The following is a 20,729-nucleotide window of genomic DNA, read 5'->3' on the forward strand; positions in this document are numbered from 1 at the left end:
CACAGGTCCTATTACTAGAGCAGAGGTCAAAAATGGGGAGTTTGCAGCTGAATCTAGATTATAAATGGTTTTTATTTGGCCCACATGCTTTTTGTTTCTTTTTCTTTTATTATTATTATTTTAATTATGATTAAATATATGTAACATAAAATTTAACATTTTAATCATTTAATAAAAATAATAATTTTTTTCTTTGTTCTTAAATTTAAAAAGTAGAAGATTTCACATTTTAAAATTCAGATATTCATCTCCTGGATAAGAAGAAAGTGTGGTCCACATTCCTACATGAAAATAATAACTGGGACTAAGCAATTGCTATCCCCTACTAATAGGGTATTCACTCTTCAGTGTGCACAGTTCCCAAACAATCCACATCACTTATTCATGCTTCTTAGCTGGACCTTATAAGCATTCATTTGTTGCCTCCTACACATGCATCTGGGGAGCAAGTTAGGCATGCTACCAAGACAGTGATTCAGAAAGTTGGGGTGAAAGCCAGACTGCAGAATGGAAGCACAGATTTAGGCCCAGATAAGAAACAACTGTGGCTTCTCACCTGTCAGCATTGCCCATTGTCTTGTGATGATTCTCCATAGCCAGAAATGGCTCCTGCTTTGTGGCTTTGCAGTATTCTGCACAGCTGGTGCCATTGGCCATGATCAGCCTGATTCTCTTGGTTTCAGCCTCTGTGATAAAATTGTTGGTACTACAGTGCCTGACCTATTTCCCTTTGCAGGTTTCTGAGTGCTGTATTGAGGTTCTCCCCCAAGGGTCCCAGTTACATACTGGAATCAATACTTCATAGTATTTACATGCAGGTAAAGTTTTCCCTGGAGCTTCCTTGATAGCTCAGAGGTAAAGAATCCGCTTGAGGTGCAGGAGACATGGATGCAGTCCCTGGGTTGGGAAGATACTCTGGAGAAGGAAATGGCAACCGACTCCAGTATTCTTGCCTGGGAAATCTCATGGAGTCACAAAGAGCTGGACATGACTTAGTGACTAAACAACAACAATAAAGTTTTCCCTACCCCAGTGTTATTAAAACATGGGAGCCAGGCGTCTTTCCTCCCACCATTTATTCCTTTCAGAGACTTCAAACTCTGACAGAGTGTCAGTGGATTATGTTATTCCCAGAAGCAGCCTCCAGTCATCACTTCTGGTTAAGTCAATGGAATCCAAGACACTAGGCTCGATATAACTGGAACAGATATTTTCCTCATGGGTTTGGATCTGTATCTGGGTTCCAAGTCTTCCCATCTGGCTCTGGACTCTGAAAAACTTGTGAAACTTCTAAAACAGATTTTTACAGAGGGTAAGGGTTTTAAGATGTGTCTTAGAGTAAAGCCTCAGGAATGGAGGTTTATGGTTCTGAGGATATATATTGTGGGAGACCCAGGTATAGTTCTCATAAGCCATAATTCATCTTGGTACTCTCAAAAATTTTTGGAGATGGTCTTGTCCATCTCCAAACCCTCATGGTCATCATTGTCAATAACTAATTATTTCTAAATCAAAGAGCTGGAATTCAGATTTTGAATTCAGATCGTGGAGCTCACTGACTTTTTTAATCAAAAACTTTAAAATTTTGTTATTATAATTACCAGGGATATTGAAAGCTTTGAACATAGAGATGACATATTCAAAGTGGTATTTCAAAAGAAACTTAAAATGCAAAGTTATTCCTATTGTACAGATGAGAAAACTTTACAGAGGTAAGGTAGCCTCACACAGCTAATAACTATTAAGGTGAACATTCAAATCCAGTTTTCTTCATCTGCAAAACCTCATAATTTTCCTACTCTCATACTACTTCTCATTTGAACCATGTTTTCCAGCAAAATAAACAGTCTTCCCTAGACACTCTGGTGGCCTTTCTCACCTTGCTTCAGTCTCCTCTCCATTTGTCTGCAGCCTATGCTTCTTCCAACTGAGTTCTATCCCCTTCATGAATTATTGTCTCCCTGTGGTCTTTTCTCTGCCAAATCCTATAGAAAGAGAACTCAGATAGTCTGTCTATTATTCATTTGGCTCTGTTGTTGTGCTGCATTATATCTCATTTTAAAATTGTATATAAATCTCTTTTCCTTTAGAATAGATTTTGAACTCCTAAGAATGTGACAGGGGTCTGATAGCTCTTTACTACTTCAGGGTCTAGCCTTGTGCTCTGTACATCATAAGCATTCAATTACTGTCCCCTGAGTATCACTGTTCATGGTGATTTCTTTTGTTGTTGGACACACATTCCCAAAGCAAGAGAATCATTAACATGACTGAGACCTGTTAAAGGCCTAGATAAATGTGTGAGTAAAAGGCAGGAATGTGCTGAAACTTTGATTCATAGTGTTTGCCAATTTCCATGGTGTAAATATCCCCATTATGATTAATTTCAAGCTACTAACAGTTTATGAACCAGCTCACAAAAGTCCTGAAAATTTAACAGTCAGTGGCTGAGTCAGCTGCAGCACCCCAATGCGGGGGGGATCTAGTGATGCCCTTTGATTAAGCTTATATTAGAGAGATCTTAATCTGGAGCAGTTAAGAGGAGAAGCTAAAGAATAGAACCTATTTATTATGATAGAACATATTTCCTTTATTTAAATTCTAATCAACAATGAAATGTTTAAATTAGGACTACCTGTGAGAAAAAAACATTATTCTATAATTTCTGGACTCTAAAGTTCAAAAGTGCTGTCAACTGATAATAAAAAACAAAAAGTCCCCCGTACAACCCCAAAGTTGCAAGTTATGCTTTATTTGGGGACTTTACCGAGTACTATTGCCTGGGAGACAGCCTCTCAGACAGGTCTGAGGAACTATTCCAAAGAGTTTATGGAGGAGACAGCATATATAGGAGTTTTTGCTGAAAACAAACAAAAAATGTGGTCAAACATGAGAAGATCACTGCTAATCACAGAAAAACAGACATCTCACTTTAATGATTTTAGTGCTTTTTTATGTGTGGGAAGATCCAAGAGTCCAGGCTCACTGAAATTATTCCTTAGATGTGCATCTGAACTATCTAGGGTCAGTATTCAGTTTTTCTCCACCTGAAGTTCCCTCAGGGTGCAAAGTTAGGAGATGGCTGCAGTGACTGACGGCTTGATAGCAGGCAGCATTCTTTGTTCACTGAAGTGACAGCAGTTTGTTTGTTTGTTGGCCGCCATGCATTAGTAACCTCTTATCCTAGTTATTTTATCTTATCACCATGCTCAATTTCTTTTTTTTAACATGTCTAGAGATTTTCAATCTTTCTTTCTTCTTTCCTCCTATTCTGTTCTTTTCAAAATTCATCTTAAAGAGGAAAAGCTTTTATTCAGGAGTATTCAGTTCTTGATTGATTTCAGAAATTGTTTACCTTAGAGTTCACCTGCCACAATTGTCTGTCTCATCATTTTCATGGTCTTAGAAGGAATCTTTCCATATTAAATAAGAACAGTGTCCCCAACAAGTCTTTCTGTCTTGGGATTTAGACTGTTAATATTTGCTGTTTTATTGTGAGTCCTTAGAAAATTACTGTGGTTATTTTAATAATAACCACAAAAAATTTCTAATAATATTTTGGAATTCTCCCTTGAAGGATATTGAAAGGAACCAAATGAGAAAGTGACTTTTTTTGCTTGGGACTTGTATGTTCTGGAAACTTTTTCAATTGTTAAAATAGTTCTGAATTATTTGAGAGAAACATACTTTTGTCTACCAAGAATTCTCTTTCTTTATTTGTTTCATGACTCATTGAATTTTTTTTATCCATATTGTGCCATTTTACCATGGTTTCCTGGAGACGTTGTGTTCTTCATCTTGGTTTGGCCAGCTTTTCCGGTGGCACATGGACCTGTCCATGCTCCTGTATCTTTTGGAGAGCTGTGAAGGAATTTATGACTGTTCTATCTCAAAATCCTGAGCATACAGGCTAGTTAAATCAGCCTGAAATTCTGCCCATATGGCTGGTGGAAAGGTATTAGTCACCGAAAAAATGGGTGAAAAATGCTAATATTCAAGGATGCATACCAAGATTCTTGGCAATCTTATTTGTTACCTTCCATGAACATCTGCTTATCCAGAATTCAAATAATCCTATAGTTCAAAGAAACACGGATTTTTAAAATGGTACACTATAAGATAATAATTTAAAATAAATGTTAGCAATAAAGAAGTTCCAAAGTTTTCTTTTAGATAGGTGACATATTGTTATTTTCATCTTCTTAATTGCGTTTCATTGTACACTACTTTCTCACGGTATTATCAGTCAGTGTTTTGTATATGGTAAGACACAATGAGTTAGTTTTTCCAGCTTACCAAAGTAACATAGCCTCCTAAGATTTTTGATAAATAGCAGTTTACCTAACTTGCACTCCTTAGAATTTTAGCTGTAAGTGATAGCTAATTTTCACAACTTGTTCTTAGACTATCTATAATTACATGATCTTCGGAAACTGATTAAAAGGAGAAATTCATCGACTATGACTTAAAAGTATTTCAGATCAGATCAGTTGCTCAGTCGTGTCCGACTCTTTGCGACTCCATGAATCGCAGCACGCCAGGCCTCCCTGTCCATCACCAACTTCCGGAGTTCACTGAGACTCACGTCCATCGACGTGATGCCATCCAGCCATCTTATCCTCTGTCGTCCCCTTCTCCTCTTGCCCCTAATCCCTCCCAGCATCAGAGTCTTTTCCAATGAGTCAACTCTTCGCATGAGGTGGCCAAAGTACTGGAGTTTCAGCTTTAGCATCATTCCTTCCAAAGAAATCCCAGGGCTGATCTCCTTCACAATGGACTGGTTGGATCTCCTTGCAGTCCAAGGGACTCTCAAGAGTCTTCTCCAACACCACAGTTCAAAAGCATCAATTCTTCGGTGCTCAGCCTTCTTCACAGTCCAACTCTCACATCCACACATGACCACAGGAAAAACCATAGCCTTGACTAGACGAACCTTTGTTGGCAAAGTAATGTCTCTGCTAGTATTTAGGAATGCTATTAAATATATTTAATGTAATATATTAACAGTAAAAAGAAAGCAACTGTGCACATGATGAGCACAAAATAAACTTAATTTGAGAAATGTGTCCTTGTTGTTTGGGGAAAGTATGATACAGATATCAGATAAGATACTAATTATGAAGACAACCCTTAACTTTATCAGGTTTATAATAAAAGAGAATAATTAAGGCATTTTTGAAAATGTTTTTATCTATATAACCAAGAAATGGCTGGTAGAACAGTATTTCAGGGGACTTAAATAAGCTTATTGCTATAGAACAAAAATGGTTACATTTTGTTAAAATGCATATACTAAAAGTAAATTTGGAGAGCAGTCTATTAGAATATCATAAAAAATAAGACGAGCTGAAGAAAGGAGAATAGTCTTTCATATTCAGTATATTATGTCTAAGATGTCCTGATTTTAGAGAATTTTAAACTAAATATAAATTATTTCTTTCAAATAGTCCTGTTAATTATGCTTTTGTAATATATGTACACACGTGTATGTATATGCTACTGACCATATACATACATATTCACATTCAAATATCTATAAGAGATACATGATTCTTTGGATGAATTAATTTTTATATTTTAAGCATACTATTATAGTGTTTCTTGGCCCGTGGTTGGTCATATGGGTCAGGAAAGCTTAGAAGGAAGGCTATGGAAGGAGACTGTGAAATAGTAAGACTCCAAGTCAGCTCAGCAGAAAGATTAATTCACATCGGAATATACTATGCTCTGTGGATGACCTTGAGTAAGTTGTGTTGACAAATGCTCAGGAGAGACCTAGATCTAAGTGTATCTTGTAGCAAGCAATTTACCAGGTAGTCTTCATTATTTGTAGAGTTCACTGAACTGCCATCATTTAAAGTTTCTTGCCCACTCTTGGATCAAGACAGAACATACTGTTCTAACAGAAAGCTAAGGCTTTCTAGCATTCCTAAATATCATCACACAAAATTTTGAAAAAAAATATTTCACGATACTTAGAAATGTTGACCAGGGACTAAATATGAACACACAGGTGTTATGCAGAAATATTTTACCAAAACTTTCAAAACAGAATGGTTCCTCTCATTCTGAGGCAGTGCCCTGTGAATCCGTCTGTTTCACAGAATTCAGAATTCATTAAACATGCTTCATTAGAATGCATATAAACCAACCAAGCGAAATTAGCACAGTCTGTCTACCAATCCCTGGATGTTCGTGTATCTAAGAATATGAGATTGTACTTGATATTCATGGTGGAAATGTCTCCTTTGTTGAGGAAATTTCTGCAAATTTATGCCTGAAATGCCTTTCTCTGCCTACTCAAGTCTATCAGCCCTTTAATGTCTTGTTTAGTTCTTATCTCATCTACAATGTCTTCAACAAGCTCTCAAGCCTCCACTAACCTCTCCCTTTTCACTTCAAGGCTGTCTAGTACTGTTGTATAACAGTTCTGTGGGCCTATATCTCATTTTTTCTTAATAGGGTTTAAGCTTCAGGAAGGAATCTCCATGTTTCTTTAGTTTTTTGAACCACTTAAGTCTGCTAAAAACATAAAACACACTCAATGAATACTTAGAAAAAATTAGTAAAAAGGAGAATAAAAAATTATAGAAATAAATTTCCTTGTTGATCAGAATTTCAGATAGGTCTTTCTTACATCTATGTGTAGCAGTCTACATTTTCAGTGCTATTTCTACCTAATTGTGAGTATAATTTTCCCACAATGAAGGTAGGGAGAGGATACTCTGCCATTTTGAAAATCTTTGGGGTTAAGATTAGTCAAGATGAGATTTTATATTTCACTTTTCTTATTACTCTTAACCTCTTGATTTTAAGATTCATTTGTGTCTTTAAGGACTTGGTCTTCCTAAATCTCATTTCTGCCCTAAAGTCAAAGCAATAGCAATATACTGGGATATACCTAGATGTCTTAGGGATATGGCCCAGAACTCTGCAGCCCATGTAATGCCACCCCTACTTTCAGATTTTAGTGCTGCTAATTGCATGCTCATTGATTCATTAAAACAAGACAAAAACAAAAATAAAACAAAAAATCCTTGATATAGAGCTTAATAAGATCTGGAGAGATATTTATAAAGTTACTGTTATAGATTGTTTTAGATGGAGAAAGAATTCTTTTTAGCATGTCATTTGCACATCATCTCTGCTGACAATTTACAAATCTTAAAATTTTTTGGTGTCCTCATAAAGCAGAAAACTAGTTTATGTTGTGACCAATATCTAAAACTCAGCACAAACTTTTACCTCCTGGGAAAATCTATATTGTCTTCTTTCTCCTCTCTCTGCTGCTGCTGCTGCTGCTAAGTCGCTTCAGTCGTGTCCAACTCTGTGCGACCCCGTAGACGGAAGCCCACCAGGCTCCCCCGTCCCTGGGATTCTCCAGGCAAGAACACGAGTGGGTTGCCATTTCCTTCTCCAATGCATGAAAGTGAAAAGTGAAAGTGAAGTCGTTCAGTCGTGTCCGACTCTTAGCGACCCCAGGGACTACAGCCTACCAGGCTCCTCCATCCATGGGAGGAATACTGTTAAACATAAATTGATTTTTAAATTAATCAGGTAGAATAGAATTAGGAAAACATTTAATCAGCAAGTAGAAAGAGGATCTAGTGTTCTTTCTTTCTTTATTAAACTGCTAAAGCCCAGCTATGTTGTTTCTCCCTTGATTCATCTAAAATTACTCTGAGATGCCTGACTGACCTCTAGGGTACAACTAAATTATGTTTGAGTTTTTAATTGACATTTAAGCCAGCCATGAAAATTAGCATTGTTTTATACTCACAGGGAGCAAAGAAATTATCTTAGTTCTGAAGAATTTCTATGGGTAGTAACTTTGAACTTAATACAGGTTTGACCTACCCAAGCTTTGCTTTAGTTTTTCACCAATACCAGCAGCTAGCTTTGACATATCTTCATGAATGTCATCAGAGCTGGTAAAAACAGATCATTGTAATGTTTATTGCTGATGAAATGTTTAGGGGTCTTAATGATCTCTCTGTCTCTAATATATATGTAAAATCTGTTGAATCTGTGAAATGATGCTATTAAAAGGAGGCAGACCAAAATAAGCCACACATACAGGCTAAGAGGTTATATGAATATTCAGCCAGCGTTTTTGGTGTTCTTTGTTGCTTGTCTTCAGATTGTTTCAGAAATTTTTAGTTGTTGAAAAAACAAATTTTTCAGTTGTCCTTTAGGGATACAAGATAGAGTGAGCTAGTTATTTTTCAAGATGAAGTTATTCACCAAAATAAATTTATCTTGTTTCAAAATACATGGAGTATTGTCAATGCCAGGGGTCACCAAAATAATCATATTTGATATAGTAACTTTTTAGCCCAACCCTCCAGCAACTGTGTGGCCACATAAAAATCTCTTAAATTTACTAGTCTCAACAAATAAAATTTAGTTTAGTTCTGAATTTGATCCTCAACTTGTTTACATTGGAATCATTTAAGGACCTTGAAAAGTATTGATGCCTATGTCCCATCCTTAGAGACTGTGACTTAAGTGGACTGGAGATGGGGACACTTGGCCTTTGGAATTTTTAAAAGATCCCACAGGTATCCCACAGCAGACTATCATCTAGTCTTGGAGGTGTTCATTCATTCAAATAACATTTGTTGAAACTTACTTCTATGCCAGGTGCTATATTAAATATTGGGAAATTAGAAATTGAGACAATGGACCTTGCTTTAAAGAAATCCCAGTGCAGAGGTGAAAATGGACCATGGGTTAACTTTAGTATGTGATGTAATTACTACGTAAAGGGCAGAGGTTAAATCACCCTGACATGTGGCTGGAGGTAAGTGTTAGAAAGGAAAACCAGGAAAGAGCTTATGGAAGAGCTGTAGTATGGACCTGGCTGTTGAACTGAAAATGAAAAGGAGGAAATCATGTGGCGAAGAGGGGAAGGGCATTCCAGAAAGAGGAAGCAGGTTGTATAAAGGCGTTAGAAAACAAGTTATTAATACATCCAGCCTTTCTTGGTTTTCCTCTAATTCATCTTGCAAATCATTGTTGCAACATTTTTCAGATAGCATACTGTACTGCACTTATCAGTCTCCCGCTAAAAAAATGCTCATGGTCCTTATTAACATCAGAATGAATTCTGCACTGCTTAACCTGGCATTGGGCGTGCCTACTCCTCCTTTAAGCACTTAGACTGTTTTCTTCATCAGCCATCTGAAGGCCCCAGATATATTTCCATCTCTTCACCATTGTTCACACCAGTTCCCTGCACTGTAATGTCCTTCCAGCAACCTTGACTATGTATCTGAATCCTTTTGTTCAAGTTTCCTTCTAACCAGCCTACTCTTTCATCTGACTTTTTCCAGCCCTTAATTTTACTATTTACTCAGTTCAGTTCAGTTGCTCAGTCGTGTCCGACTCTTTGCGACCCCATGAATTGCAGCACGCCAGGCCTCCCTGTCCATCACCAACTTCCAGAGTTCACCCAGACTCAGGTCCATCGAGTCAGTGATGCCATCCAGCCATCTCATCCTCTGTCGTCCCCTTCTCCTCCTGCCCCCAATCCCTCCCACCATCAGAGCCTTTTCCAATGAGTCAACTCTTCACATGAGGTGGCCAAAGTACTGGAGTTTCAGCTTTAGCATCATTCCTTCCAAAGAAATCCCAGGGCTGATCTCCTTCAGAATGGACTAGTTGGATCTCCTTGCAGTCCAAGGGAGTCTCAAGAGTCTTCAACACCACAGTTTACTCATTTGGTAGCAATTAAATGATTCCCTTAATATTTATCTATGTCTTAGCTTTCTTATGAAATTAGAAATGCCTTACAGAAAAGCACAGAACCACATTCTTTTTTTTCCTTCATATGGCACAGTGCCTTGAAACAAAAAAACCCTGTATTTTATTACCATAAATCTTATTTTATTACTGTAAACAAAACTGTATGACAATATTATATGTTTAGAAGATAGAGGAACTAATTATTTGCATAATTGCCCAGTCTTTGGTCATTGGCACATACAATTTTTACAGAGTTGTAAAGATAGCGTACATACATGCTCAGTTACTGAGTCATGTCAGAATCGTTCTTTATTCTGGCCTTTTACTCAGTGTATCAAATACATTTCCCCAGAAAAATAATAAATATTTTTGAATACTAATCAAAAGTACCATATAAACCTGGTATACCAAGAAACTGTTTTGTTTATGCTGTCTCAACTTATTTATATGTCTTTACCCACTCTAGTACTCTTGCCTGGAAAATCCCATGGACCAAGGAGCCTGGTAGGCTGCAGTCCATGGGGTCACTGAGAGTCGGGCACGACAGAGCGACTTCACTTTCCCTTTTCACTTTCATGCATCGGAGAAGGAAATGGCAACCCACTCCAGTGTTCTTGCCTGGAGAATCCCAGGGACAGGGGAGCCTGGTGGGCTGCCGTCTCTGGGGTCTCACAGAGTTGGACACGACTGAAGCAACTTAGCAGCAGCAGCAGCATACCAATCCCATGAGGTAAGTAATAATGTTATTCTGAGAAAACTGGAGATACTGAGCTCAATTCCTAGCTGTGCTGTGCCACTTACTGTCTGGGTAAATTTGGACACCTCTTTTACTGACCTAATCCTCAGTTTCCTCATCTCTGTAATGGGGATAAAAATAGTTCCCACCTTGCAGGATTTGGCGGGGATTAAATGAGATGATGGATGTAAACTGCCTGGCTTATGGCAAACATTCAGTACATTAACTGTCATTGCTGTGACTTTCCCTGGTCATATTTTATAGGCGAGAAAGTTTGGGATCAACAACAGCTCCCCAAAAGCACACGGCTAATATTATGTGACAGAGCCAAGATTCAAATCTGTGTCTCAGTTATATGATACAGATCACAGAATTGAATAGAAATGTGGTCCTAGTCAACAGAGTGTGTGTGTTAGTTGCTTAATCGTTTCCAACTCTTTGTGACCCCATGGACAGTAGCCCATATAATTTTCCAGGTGAGAATACTGGAGTCGGTAGCCATTCCCTACTCTAAGGAATCTTCCTGACCCAGGGATCAAACCAAGGACTCCTGCATTGCAGGCAGATTCTTTACTGCCTGAGCCACAGGGAGGCTCTTTTTGTCTCTTATCACAGACTCCCTCGCTGTCCAAGCATCCTGTACTCTCTGCAAGAGCACAGAATGGCAGGAGCAGAACTTGGGCTGGCACCTAGCGTTCCTCCCAGGAGCATTGTATCTGGGGCTTCTGAAACCAGACACCTGGGCCCCCTCATCAGGTCTCAGATGTAAAGCTGAATTCTCTCCTGCTTTTTTGGTAATAAGATGAATTCCCACTATATTCACATCTCACTAGGGTCACAGTCTAAGGGGAAATGGACTGGCTTTCTGCAACTGCCTGGAAGTTTCTAGTCCTCAACTTTTTACTTATTTGGAGAGTCAGCACAAAATTGGTCAGCCCTATTAGTTCTATTGCTGTTAATGATAGTTACTGTTTATGGTGATCTTCCTGTTTGCCATGGACACATTACATACATTATTACAAAACACATTACAGACATTCTTTCTTATAAAGCATAAACAACCCTTGGGATAGCTATTACTATCTCTATTTTAAAGATGAAGCAGCTGAACATCTTACCCATTATGACTACTGTCACCAGCATCCTTGTTTTAAAAGCACATGTTTTGATCATCAGTTCCAGTATTAGGATGATTTAAAAGAATTCTATCAGTCTAATTATGGAGTTATATTATCTAAGAAGGCCTATAATCCTTATTTTCCATTTCTGTACATTAGACTATCTTCTTATCTCCTCAATTTTCTTTCAATTACTCAGTAATATTTTAGGAAAAGTCAGAGCTCTAAGTTTTAGTCAATTTAAATTGGTCAGTTTTTTTGTTTTTTTTAATGGTGGTACTTATTAGAAAAAGACTTTTCATTCTTCTGGTTGCTTTATTGGAAAGTAGTGTTCATGAGCACAAGTTTTGATGACAGTTGGCTTAAAGACCAGTTTTGAAATGTCTTTCATTTACTTGAGCAATAAATGGGTTGCTCAATGATACCATCAAACTGAAAACAAGAGGAAAGAAAAGTCAACTTAATCTAACCCAAATGAGGAGCACGTTTCCTGGGATGAGAATGTGTCAAAGGCAGCATAGCGTGTCCTAACTCTCTTGTGGAATCAGGGTTGTATCACGTGTTAAGGGTAAATTATCTATTTTGTAAGTTAGGCCAAAGTGTGCTCCTTCAACTAACTGTGAAAGCATTCTTGAACACCCATGAAACCTTATTATTCTAATTACCAACAAAAGGGGTTGATAAATGAATGATGAAGCCAGGTATTATTGTCATTAAATAGACCTTGCTCAATTATTTATCCCTGGGTCTGGGGTTACAGCTCAGAGAGCTGTGCATATTGTACCAGGGGTTTGAGCTCTGAGACATGGAGACTGCATTATAGACTTGGCAGGCAGCTTTTGTTGAATGCAGTTCAAGGAGATGATACACGTTTTTCAGTTAGATATTTGGTTGGTTTGAGGCTAGTGGGTATTCAGAATTTATCCACAAAAACCTATTTCATGTTAGCCATAAAAAATGGCTAGAAAAATCCCTTTAAATTATCTAGAACAATACAAATGGGTAGGAAAGTAGATTCATTACAAGAAAAATATAAAAAACTTTTTTTTTTTTTTGCCTTTTGGTTTTCAAAGACTCTGCTGTTTGTTTTCTTGCATTCTGACATCTGTTATGGCTACTTTAGTGTGATAAGTATCACTTAGTGTTTATCTCCATATTGGATATTTTCTTTTTCTATCTTGTTTCTAACAGCACAGTTAGAAGATATTGTCTTCTGGTTAAGAAATCTGTTATCAGGAAGGATGGGATTGGGTGATGCTAGTTTCTTCCATCCTAAAATCATGCCAGCTAATTGTAAAGGTCAGCCCTGAAAACAGTGTAAAGGTTTGTTTTTTCTCTGAGCTCTTCCACCTCAATTTCCCTTCTTCTATGCTTGAAAGGAGCAAGATGCTTATACCCCTCTGTTCTTGCTTAACAATTCTCTGCCCACTACCCCTGGTAGTTATTTGGCCTTGGTAGGCAGTGGGGAGCAGGAGGAGCTAGAATGGCTGGCCAAGGAGCCCTTAGGTATGAAACTATGAAACTTGGAGAAGACCTCTTGGAGAATAGAGGAGGGGGTAGGGCATTGTGCTGTGCTTAGTCATTCAGTTGTGACTGACTTTTTGGAACCCCATAGACTGTGGCCCGCCAGGCTCCCCTGTCCATGGGGATTCTCCAGGCAAGAATACTGGAGTGGGTTGCCATGCCCTTCTCCAGGGGAACTTCCCAACCCAGGAAAAGAACCAGGGTCTCCGGCATTGCAGGCGAATTCTTTATCAGCTGAGCTACCGGGAGAAAAAAATTCATACTTGAAATTATATGGAGTGGAGTGAAGTCCAGACTTTTGTTTGAAAACTCAGAATGTGTATGTATGTTGAGGGTGGGGTAGGGTAATACTGGAAGACAAATATGAAACTATGCCTAGCACCAGGGAGAATTTGGCAATTTAAGAGACAAAAAATAAAAACTTGTTTAGATTGTTCAAAGAAGTATGTATGTAATAACTGATTTAAAAACTCTTATGGAAGCCATATAAATAAATTTCTTTTTTTTTTATGAAGTGATTACTTTAACATAAAAATATGAAGAATTCATTTGTATTTGAAATCACATATTATTCTATATTATTTACCTTTCATCGACCCAAATCCTATAATTTAACCAAAAAGGAGGACTAGTTAATAGTGGCAGTTAACAATAATTAATCATAAGACTAACTAAACATATACGTGGGAAAATTTTAACAATATTTTTATAATGTTTCTTGTCCTCTGATACAGCAATTTATTTTAACTTTTAAACTCTTTATTTGATATTTAAATTTTACTACCTTATCATATTATTCTATAGTCTTAAAATATGTAAATATATGACTTTTTAAAGGGAGAATGAAAATATAAACATATTATCTATATTTAATAAAAAATAACGATATATTTTTAAATATGATATAATAGGATATTTTTACTTCTACTATTCCCTTTTCAAATAATGCTTCTCTGAACTGCCTGTAGCATTTGGTATACCTTCTTCTCCTTCATGTAGTGGTGACTGAATATAGTCAAATGTAAAATTCTCTTTGACTTGCGACTCTGCTCTTATCAAGCCTACAATTTAGTGTTCTAGTGTCAGTCCACTGACACTAGATTTCTGTATTTTATAATTTAATTTACAATTAATTTTTTGGTGATTTCAACTTGTTTATAACCTTGACTTCCCTGTCTCTTAAATTTTGCTAGTTTACTGTTCCTGTAACATAATTACCAGCTCACAAAATTTTAAACCTATGGAGTAGATTAGCTATTCCTTTACACTTCTGATTGCTTAGAGCAGTCTTGTTTTCTAATTGGCCACTCAAATAGAAAGCAATATAACTCTAATAGGCCAAACTGATGTTCTTTAATTATCTCCTAAATATCAAGAGCTATGGATATGTCTGTAAAGTGGTCACTTGATTACATTTGAAAAACAAATTTTGATTTTACTACTAAGAAGAATTTTTGGTTCTCCATTTATAGAGAATGATGTGATAATTCCTACATATACTTGGTCTTAAGAATTTCAAAATTCTTGATGCCAAATAATTGTTATAACATGATGAATGGGTTCCTAAAAATCACCACACCTTGAAAATTGGGTAATGAAAACTACAGGGCTTACAGAATAATGGGAATGGGGCATAACATTCAGGAACATCATAGGTGACATATTTTAAAAAGAGAAATTTAAGAAAATGGCAGCAACATTTTACACATGTTAAATGGCTGAGAAATGCATAAATATTGCAATAAATATGGCTGTTTACCTTTAAAAAGATCTGAAGTTTGCTTGTGGAAATGGTAAAACTTCAGTTTTTGAGTTATTGTGAAGCCTGGAAGCAGGGTCATTGTAAGTCAGCTCTGAATGGATGTGGCTTTTCTGAAACATGGGATGTCATGAAGTAGCTGGTTGATGAGGTGTGTACATTTTGTGTATACCCTTCTAGGTTTAGGTGGATGTGATTTTTTTTTTTTTTTTTGCATTCACTTAGCGTTTCTTGTAGATAAAAATCACACATAAGCAAACACAAAGTTTGTGTTATGTTCAGGTTGTTCCATAATATAACAATCATGTTAGAACAGATTCTTGGTTTCAAAACAAGTGTTACAGTGGAACTGACAGTGTAGTAATGCCTTCAGCACATTCACATCTATGGTCACACCTTAGATTTTCACCACTACCCAAGCAAGCAGGAAGCATTTGTTCAATTTTTGTTTGTTTGAGAATCCTGGACCTGTTAAAAGCTACACAGTAACTGAAGGAATCTGTGCAGAACTTGCTCAGGTGTGTGCAAGTCCTGAGCAAGTGCACTTTCTTTGGAAAAACAGGATTCTCCTCAGCATGGGTATGAAAGAAAGTGAAAGTGTTAGTTGCTCCATTGTGTCTGACTCTTTGCAACCCTGTAGACTGGAGCCCGCCAGGCTCTTCTCTCCATGGAATTCTCCAAGCAAGAATACTAAAGTGGGTTGCCATGTCCTCCTTCTGGAGAAGGAAATGGCAACCCACTCCAGTACTCTTGCCTGGAAAATCCCATGGGTGGAGGAGCCTGGTAGGCTGCAGTCCATGGGGTCGCTAAAAGTCGGACACGACTGAGCAACTTCATTTTCACTTTTTACTTTCCTGCATTGGAGAAGGAAATGGCAACCCACTCCAGTGTTCTTGCCTGGAGAATCCCAGGGACGGGGGAGCCTCGTGGGCTTCCGTCTATGGGGTCGCACAGATTTGGACACGACTGACACGACTTAGCAGCAGCAGCAGCAGCAGCAGCATGTCCTCCTTCAGGCGATCTAACCTGGGTCTCCTGCATTGCAGGCAGATTCTTTACTGTCTGAACTACCAGGGAAGCCCCAGCATGGGTATGCTGCTGCTGCTAAGTCGCTTCAGTCGTGTCCGACTCTGTGTGACCCTGTCCCTGAGATTCTCCAGGCAAGAATATTGGAGTGGGTTGCCATTTCCTTCTCCAATGCATGAAAGTGGAAAGTAAAAGTGAAGTCACTCAGTCGTGCCCGACTCTTAGCGACCTCATGGACTGCAGCCTACCAGGCTCCTCTGTCCATGGGATTTTCCAGGCAAGAGTATTGGAGTGGGGTGCCATTGCCTTCTCCGAGCACGGGTATAGAGAGTGACAAAAACATGGACAAGGTTATAGAGACAAATCACAGAGGCTGGGTTAAACTCAGGTTACTTGATTTTCAGTTTATATCAGTTCAGCATTTTATAAAGTGTCTGTTAGGTACCATACTCACTTCTGTCTTCTCATCTCTATAACACATAGTTAAAGTTTAACTGTGATATGCTTGTTTTTGATTGCCTGCATTTAAAACCCAGCCATGAGAGTTCAGTTTATACTTGTTGATATGGCTTTATCAAACATCCTAGACTGTAGAATGTTTTAGAAACTGTTTTTCAATTAATCTTCACAGCCCAGAAGTCCTGTTGAATGTCAGAGTGTTTCACAAGGCCAGCCTAATAACTCTTCTTCATTTCTAGGAAGCTGTCCTATTTAGTTTCTGAGAAGGCAGGAGAGAAGGGTGTGATTCCAAAGTCTAGGAATGACTGCCTTTGAGCATTAATTGATGTGGATAATACAGTTTTTAGACACTTCCCTATTTCCATCTACCTGAATTATGCCAGTCATGTCTATTTCAAGTTTACTTGAAAATACGTTTACTAAACACGTCTTATGATCCAAGTAGTGAGCAGTGCTGTGGGAGAAAAAAAGGGTAAGATATTGTCCCTGCCATCAAAGAAATGATGTGGGGAGTCTGATGTCTGAAGAGAATCTTCTCCATTGTGCTTGTGTTTTTATGGCAGACCATGGGTAGGTGCCCATGTATGGGTGAATAATAGGGCACCATTGTTTAGTTATTGGCTAAAGTAGCAGGCATGTGCTGTTTTGATCACTGGTTATTGTAAAATCATGAGTTTAGCACTGATTCTGAGGAACACAAAAATATCCTTCATCAACTTAAGGATGAAGTTTCACCTTTCACCTTTTAAAGAATACTTTGTGTGTTGTTTGTAGTCATGTACTGAGGGGCCACCTAACTGATGACAGTGTTGTAGAACCAATGTCCAGGTTTGGATTATCTCTTGGTTCTCTTGGGTTATGCCTTTTATGGCCCCTGAGAGGTCAGGGCAAGCCTGGGCTGCCTCTATTTGTAAAATTCTTTCCAAATTGCAAACAGGCAACGATAGCAAAAATGACTAAAAAAGGTTATAAAAGTTGTAGCGTATTTAACATGTTCACTTTATCCATTTTGATGAGTTGATGCTTTTTAACGCACACAAAGACACTGATGTGACTACTGTAAAAGTACAGATATTTGGGAATAATGTTAAAGTTTAAATTTGAAACCCTTTGAGAATGTGAGGCCAAAGATTATTCCTTTCCTTTTCTCTCTTCCCTAAACCCCTTTGCTTTATATAGTATGATTTTTCTGTTTTAAGTCATAATTGCTTTTATGAGATTAAATACCAGGTCAATAAGTGTGTTCTATGTCAGTTTGTCCCAAACTCTCTGCACTATTTTTTTTTAAGCAATCCTTAAAAAAGAAGGAAAGTATTTTAAAATAAACATTCTGACTGCCAGAATCTGAAATAAACTTCAGATTCAATTTTACATGTGGTAGAAATGAGAACTGGGGTTCTCTATTTTGATGTTTAGCATAAATTCCTTGCTTTTTGATAACTCCAGCTGATTAATAAGTGAGACTAAAACATCTTATTCTTCCTGGAGAGAATTTTAAAAACTTAAACACTTGGCTAGATTTTAAAACTTAAACATCATTTACAAATCCCAAGATTATGAAATTCAGTCACTTGTTAAGAGTTTAAAAGGGTCAAGGAGAAATAAAGCAGTAGACCTAATAAAATTAAATATCTACTACCTATATACTATATAAATCTCCACCCACATTTTATTTTGTTTTATTTTCTCAGGGAAGCAAAAAAATTTGTGAGTGAAAATGAAGGGGCTCTTGGGAAAGGAAAAGGGAAACAGTGGTTTGCATTTAAGATGATGATGGCCAAGGTAAGTATTTTCATAGCTCAGTCAGTTTGATGCCATATAAGCTCTGTGGAAGCCACATTGCCCCCAAGGGGTTGTAAAATTGGTTCTGTTCTGAGAGAGTGAAAAAAAAAATCCAACATGTTACGTGTATACTTAGGCACGTTATACTAGATACTCAGTACTCTGTGTTATTGAAATTTGGAGAAAGGGGTGATTCAGAAAAAAAAAAAATTTTTTTTTTTTGTCCTGAAAGGCTCTTTAAAGGAGTTAAAGTGAAAAATAAGTTGAGAAACATTGATTTATGGCAAAAGATTGACTTGTATAATTTTATCGCTTCCAAATGTAATGGACTGTGCCCCTTTCATTTTCATTCCCTGGGAGTTATGTGGTTCTGGATCAAGGTTTCTTTCTCAAAATGTCTACAAGTTACAGAGCCATATAACTCTTCTCTACTAGGTACATCAACTATAAATTGGATAGAACATAAGAGAAAACAAATGATATGCCAATATAAACTTTTGGAAAAGATAGAAAAGAGACTAACATTTATTTAGCACTTACTATGTTCCAAGCACTGAGTTAAATCCTTCTATAAAAATTGAGTCCTTATTATAAAAGTCCTTCCACATTTAATTCTCACAGCAAAGTAGGTATGTAGACATTATTATCTCCTCTTTACAAATGTTATACCACCTGATGCTAAATATGTTCCCATAGAGATGGAGTTTTGTGAATAAAGTTTATTTATCTTAAATATGAAATCTATAGGTAGATCTGATACATATTTATATATCATGGATTAGTTTTACCTGTTTTTACAGTTTAAATAAATGGAATCATACAGTATTTATGCTTTTGTTTCTTGCTTCTTTGAGCAATGTTATTTGCATGAAATATGTCCATGTCGTGGGAGTTATAGTTCATTTTTATTTATATGTTATATTCTATCATATGAAGATATTGTAATTTACTTATCCATTCGATTATAGATGAACATTTGAGTTGTTTCTGGTTTAGGTAATCTTTTGAACTTCAGACTCGTATCAAATTTTATTTAGCTACTCCTAAACATGCCTGTTTAGCTCATCCATTATCCCAGCATCATCTGTACATATGCAAAGTTATCTGTCCCATCCTCATTCTTCTTCTTATGGGTAACCCAACATTGTTGGATAAAGTGGAAGGAAGATCTTTTACAAAAACTAGTTTATGATTTTTTTTTCCTTCCCTTTCTTATAACACCATGCCTTTCCATTTAGACAACTGTTTTATCTCTACCAGAATGAAAAGTCATAGCACTTAACATACTGTACAGTGTACTTGACCTAGAAGCCCTTCAAAGCAGGAACTATGCCTTATTTATAGTTCCTTAATTTCTTCATGCAATGAATATTTAATTAAACACATACCTTATTAGGTGCTAACTCAGTCCCTGCTCTCTTACTGTGTAGCAGAATAAACAGATTATTTTCAGTGGTTGGCATGTTTTCTGTAAAACAGAGAGCCAGTAAATATCTTTTAATTAAATTGGTCCAGGAGTAGGTGGGGAACAGGAGAACAAGTGAAACCTAGCATCTTCCCCTTTTACAAAAAGCACTATGTGATGCCAGAGCAATCTTTCCAAGCTCATTGTCATGTGATATTTTGGGATGAGTATGGGGGATAAACATCTTAACAAACAAGCAGTTGGGTTTTACTGTTGTACTTGGCTTTCTTTTCAGAAATGGGCAAAATTTCTCCGAGATTTTGAGAACTTCAAAGCTGCTTGTGTCCCGTGGGAAAATAAAATCAAGGCAATTGAAAGTAAGTGCTCATTCTATCTCATTAGATGAGGAATACTGTCCTAGATAAATGTCTCATAAGCTTATCAGGTGGTTTTCTCAGTCCTGTACTACTGAAAAGATTAAAAACAAGAAAACAAACAAATAAAGACATTTTTATGACCTCTTTGCTCACTGTGAAGCTTTGCTAGCACTTACTAACTGCAGCACTGGAGACTCCACTCTCCTTTTTTGCATCAGACCAAAATATTCTCATTTTGACCTTGTATTTTCTTCTACACATGAAAGTCAGTATTGTGCACAATGACATTGAGTCATATCATTGGGAAAGCAGAGATTTTATTTTGGAAATGAACATGACATTGAAAATACATAATCACTTGAAATATTGTAAATCAACTGTACTTCAATTTAAAATAAATTCATATAGAAATATCAAAAAAAGAAAATATACATTCACTTGGATGTTAGACAATAATCAAAATGAGACATATCTAAAAATAGTGAAGAAATCTTAAAGCATCATTTTCAAACCTCTGAAGGGAGAATAAGCAATAATCATCCAGAAACTCCCTATCCGAATATCATATTGTGCCTTCATTTTGTACAGTGTTCATAGTGTACAGAGAAAGCAGGAGAATATAACCAATCAAAAACCTATTTATTATAGTGCTCTAGCCTTATAATAAGGAAGATAAAATTTTTTTAATATTGTAAATATGATTTTGAGCATAACCTTGTTATATTCTGATTTCTAATAGTTTTGAGTAGAATCTGATTTTCCTCCATACCCCTCCAGATAGCAGGGCAGATTTTCC

The 20,729-nt window shown here is 37.0% G+C and overlaps 1 protein-coding gene across 1 annotated transcript in view; it reads left to right on the top strand.

Moving 5' to 3' along the window:
• TMC1 (transmembrane channel like 1) overlaps positions 1 to 20,729 on the top strand; it is a 114,184-nt gene that overhangs the window by 21,589 nt on the left and 71,866 nt on the right. The window contains exons 6-7 of the mRNA XM_027550203.1: positions 18,061 to 18,151; positions 19,852 to 19,933. Coding sequence (XP_027406004.1) covers positions 18,061 to 18,151; positions 19,852 to 19,933 — 173 coding nt within the window. The remainder of the gene's footprint in view (positions 1 to 18,060; positions 18,152 to 19,851; positions 19,934 to 20,729) is intronic.

The sequence above is a fragment of the Bos indicus x Bos taurus genome, chromosome 8 (assembly GCF_003369695.1).
Source record: "Bos indicus x Bos taurus breed Angus x Brahman F1 hybrid chromosome 8, Bos_hybrid_MaternalHap_v2.0, whole genome shotgun sequence".
Classification (NCBI taxonomy): domain Eukaryota; kingdom Metazoa; phylum Chordata; class Mammalia; order Artiodactyla; family Bovidae; genus Bos; species Bos indicus x Bos taurus.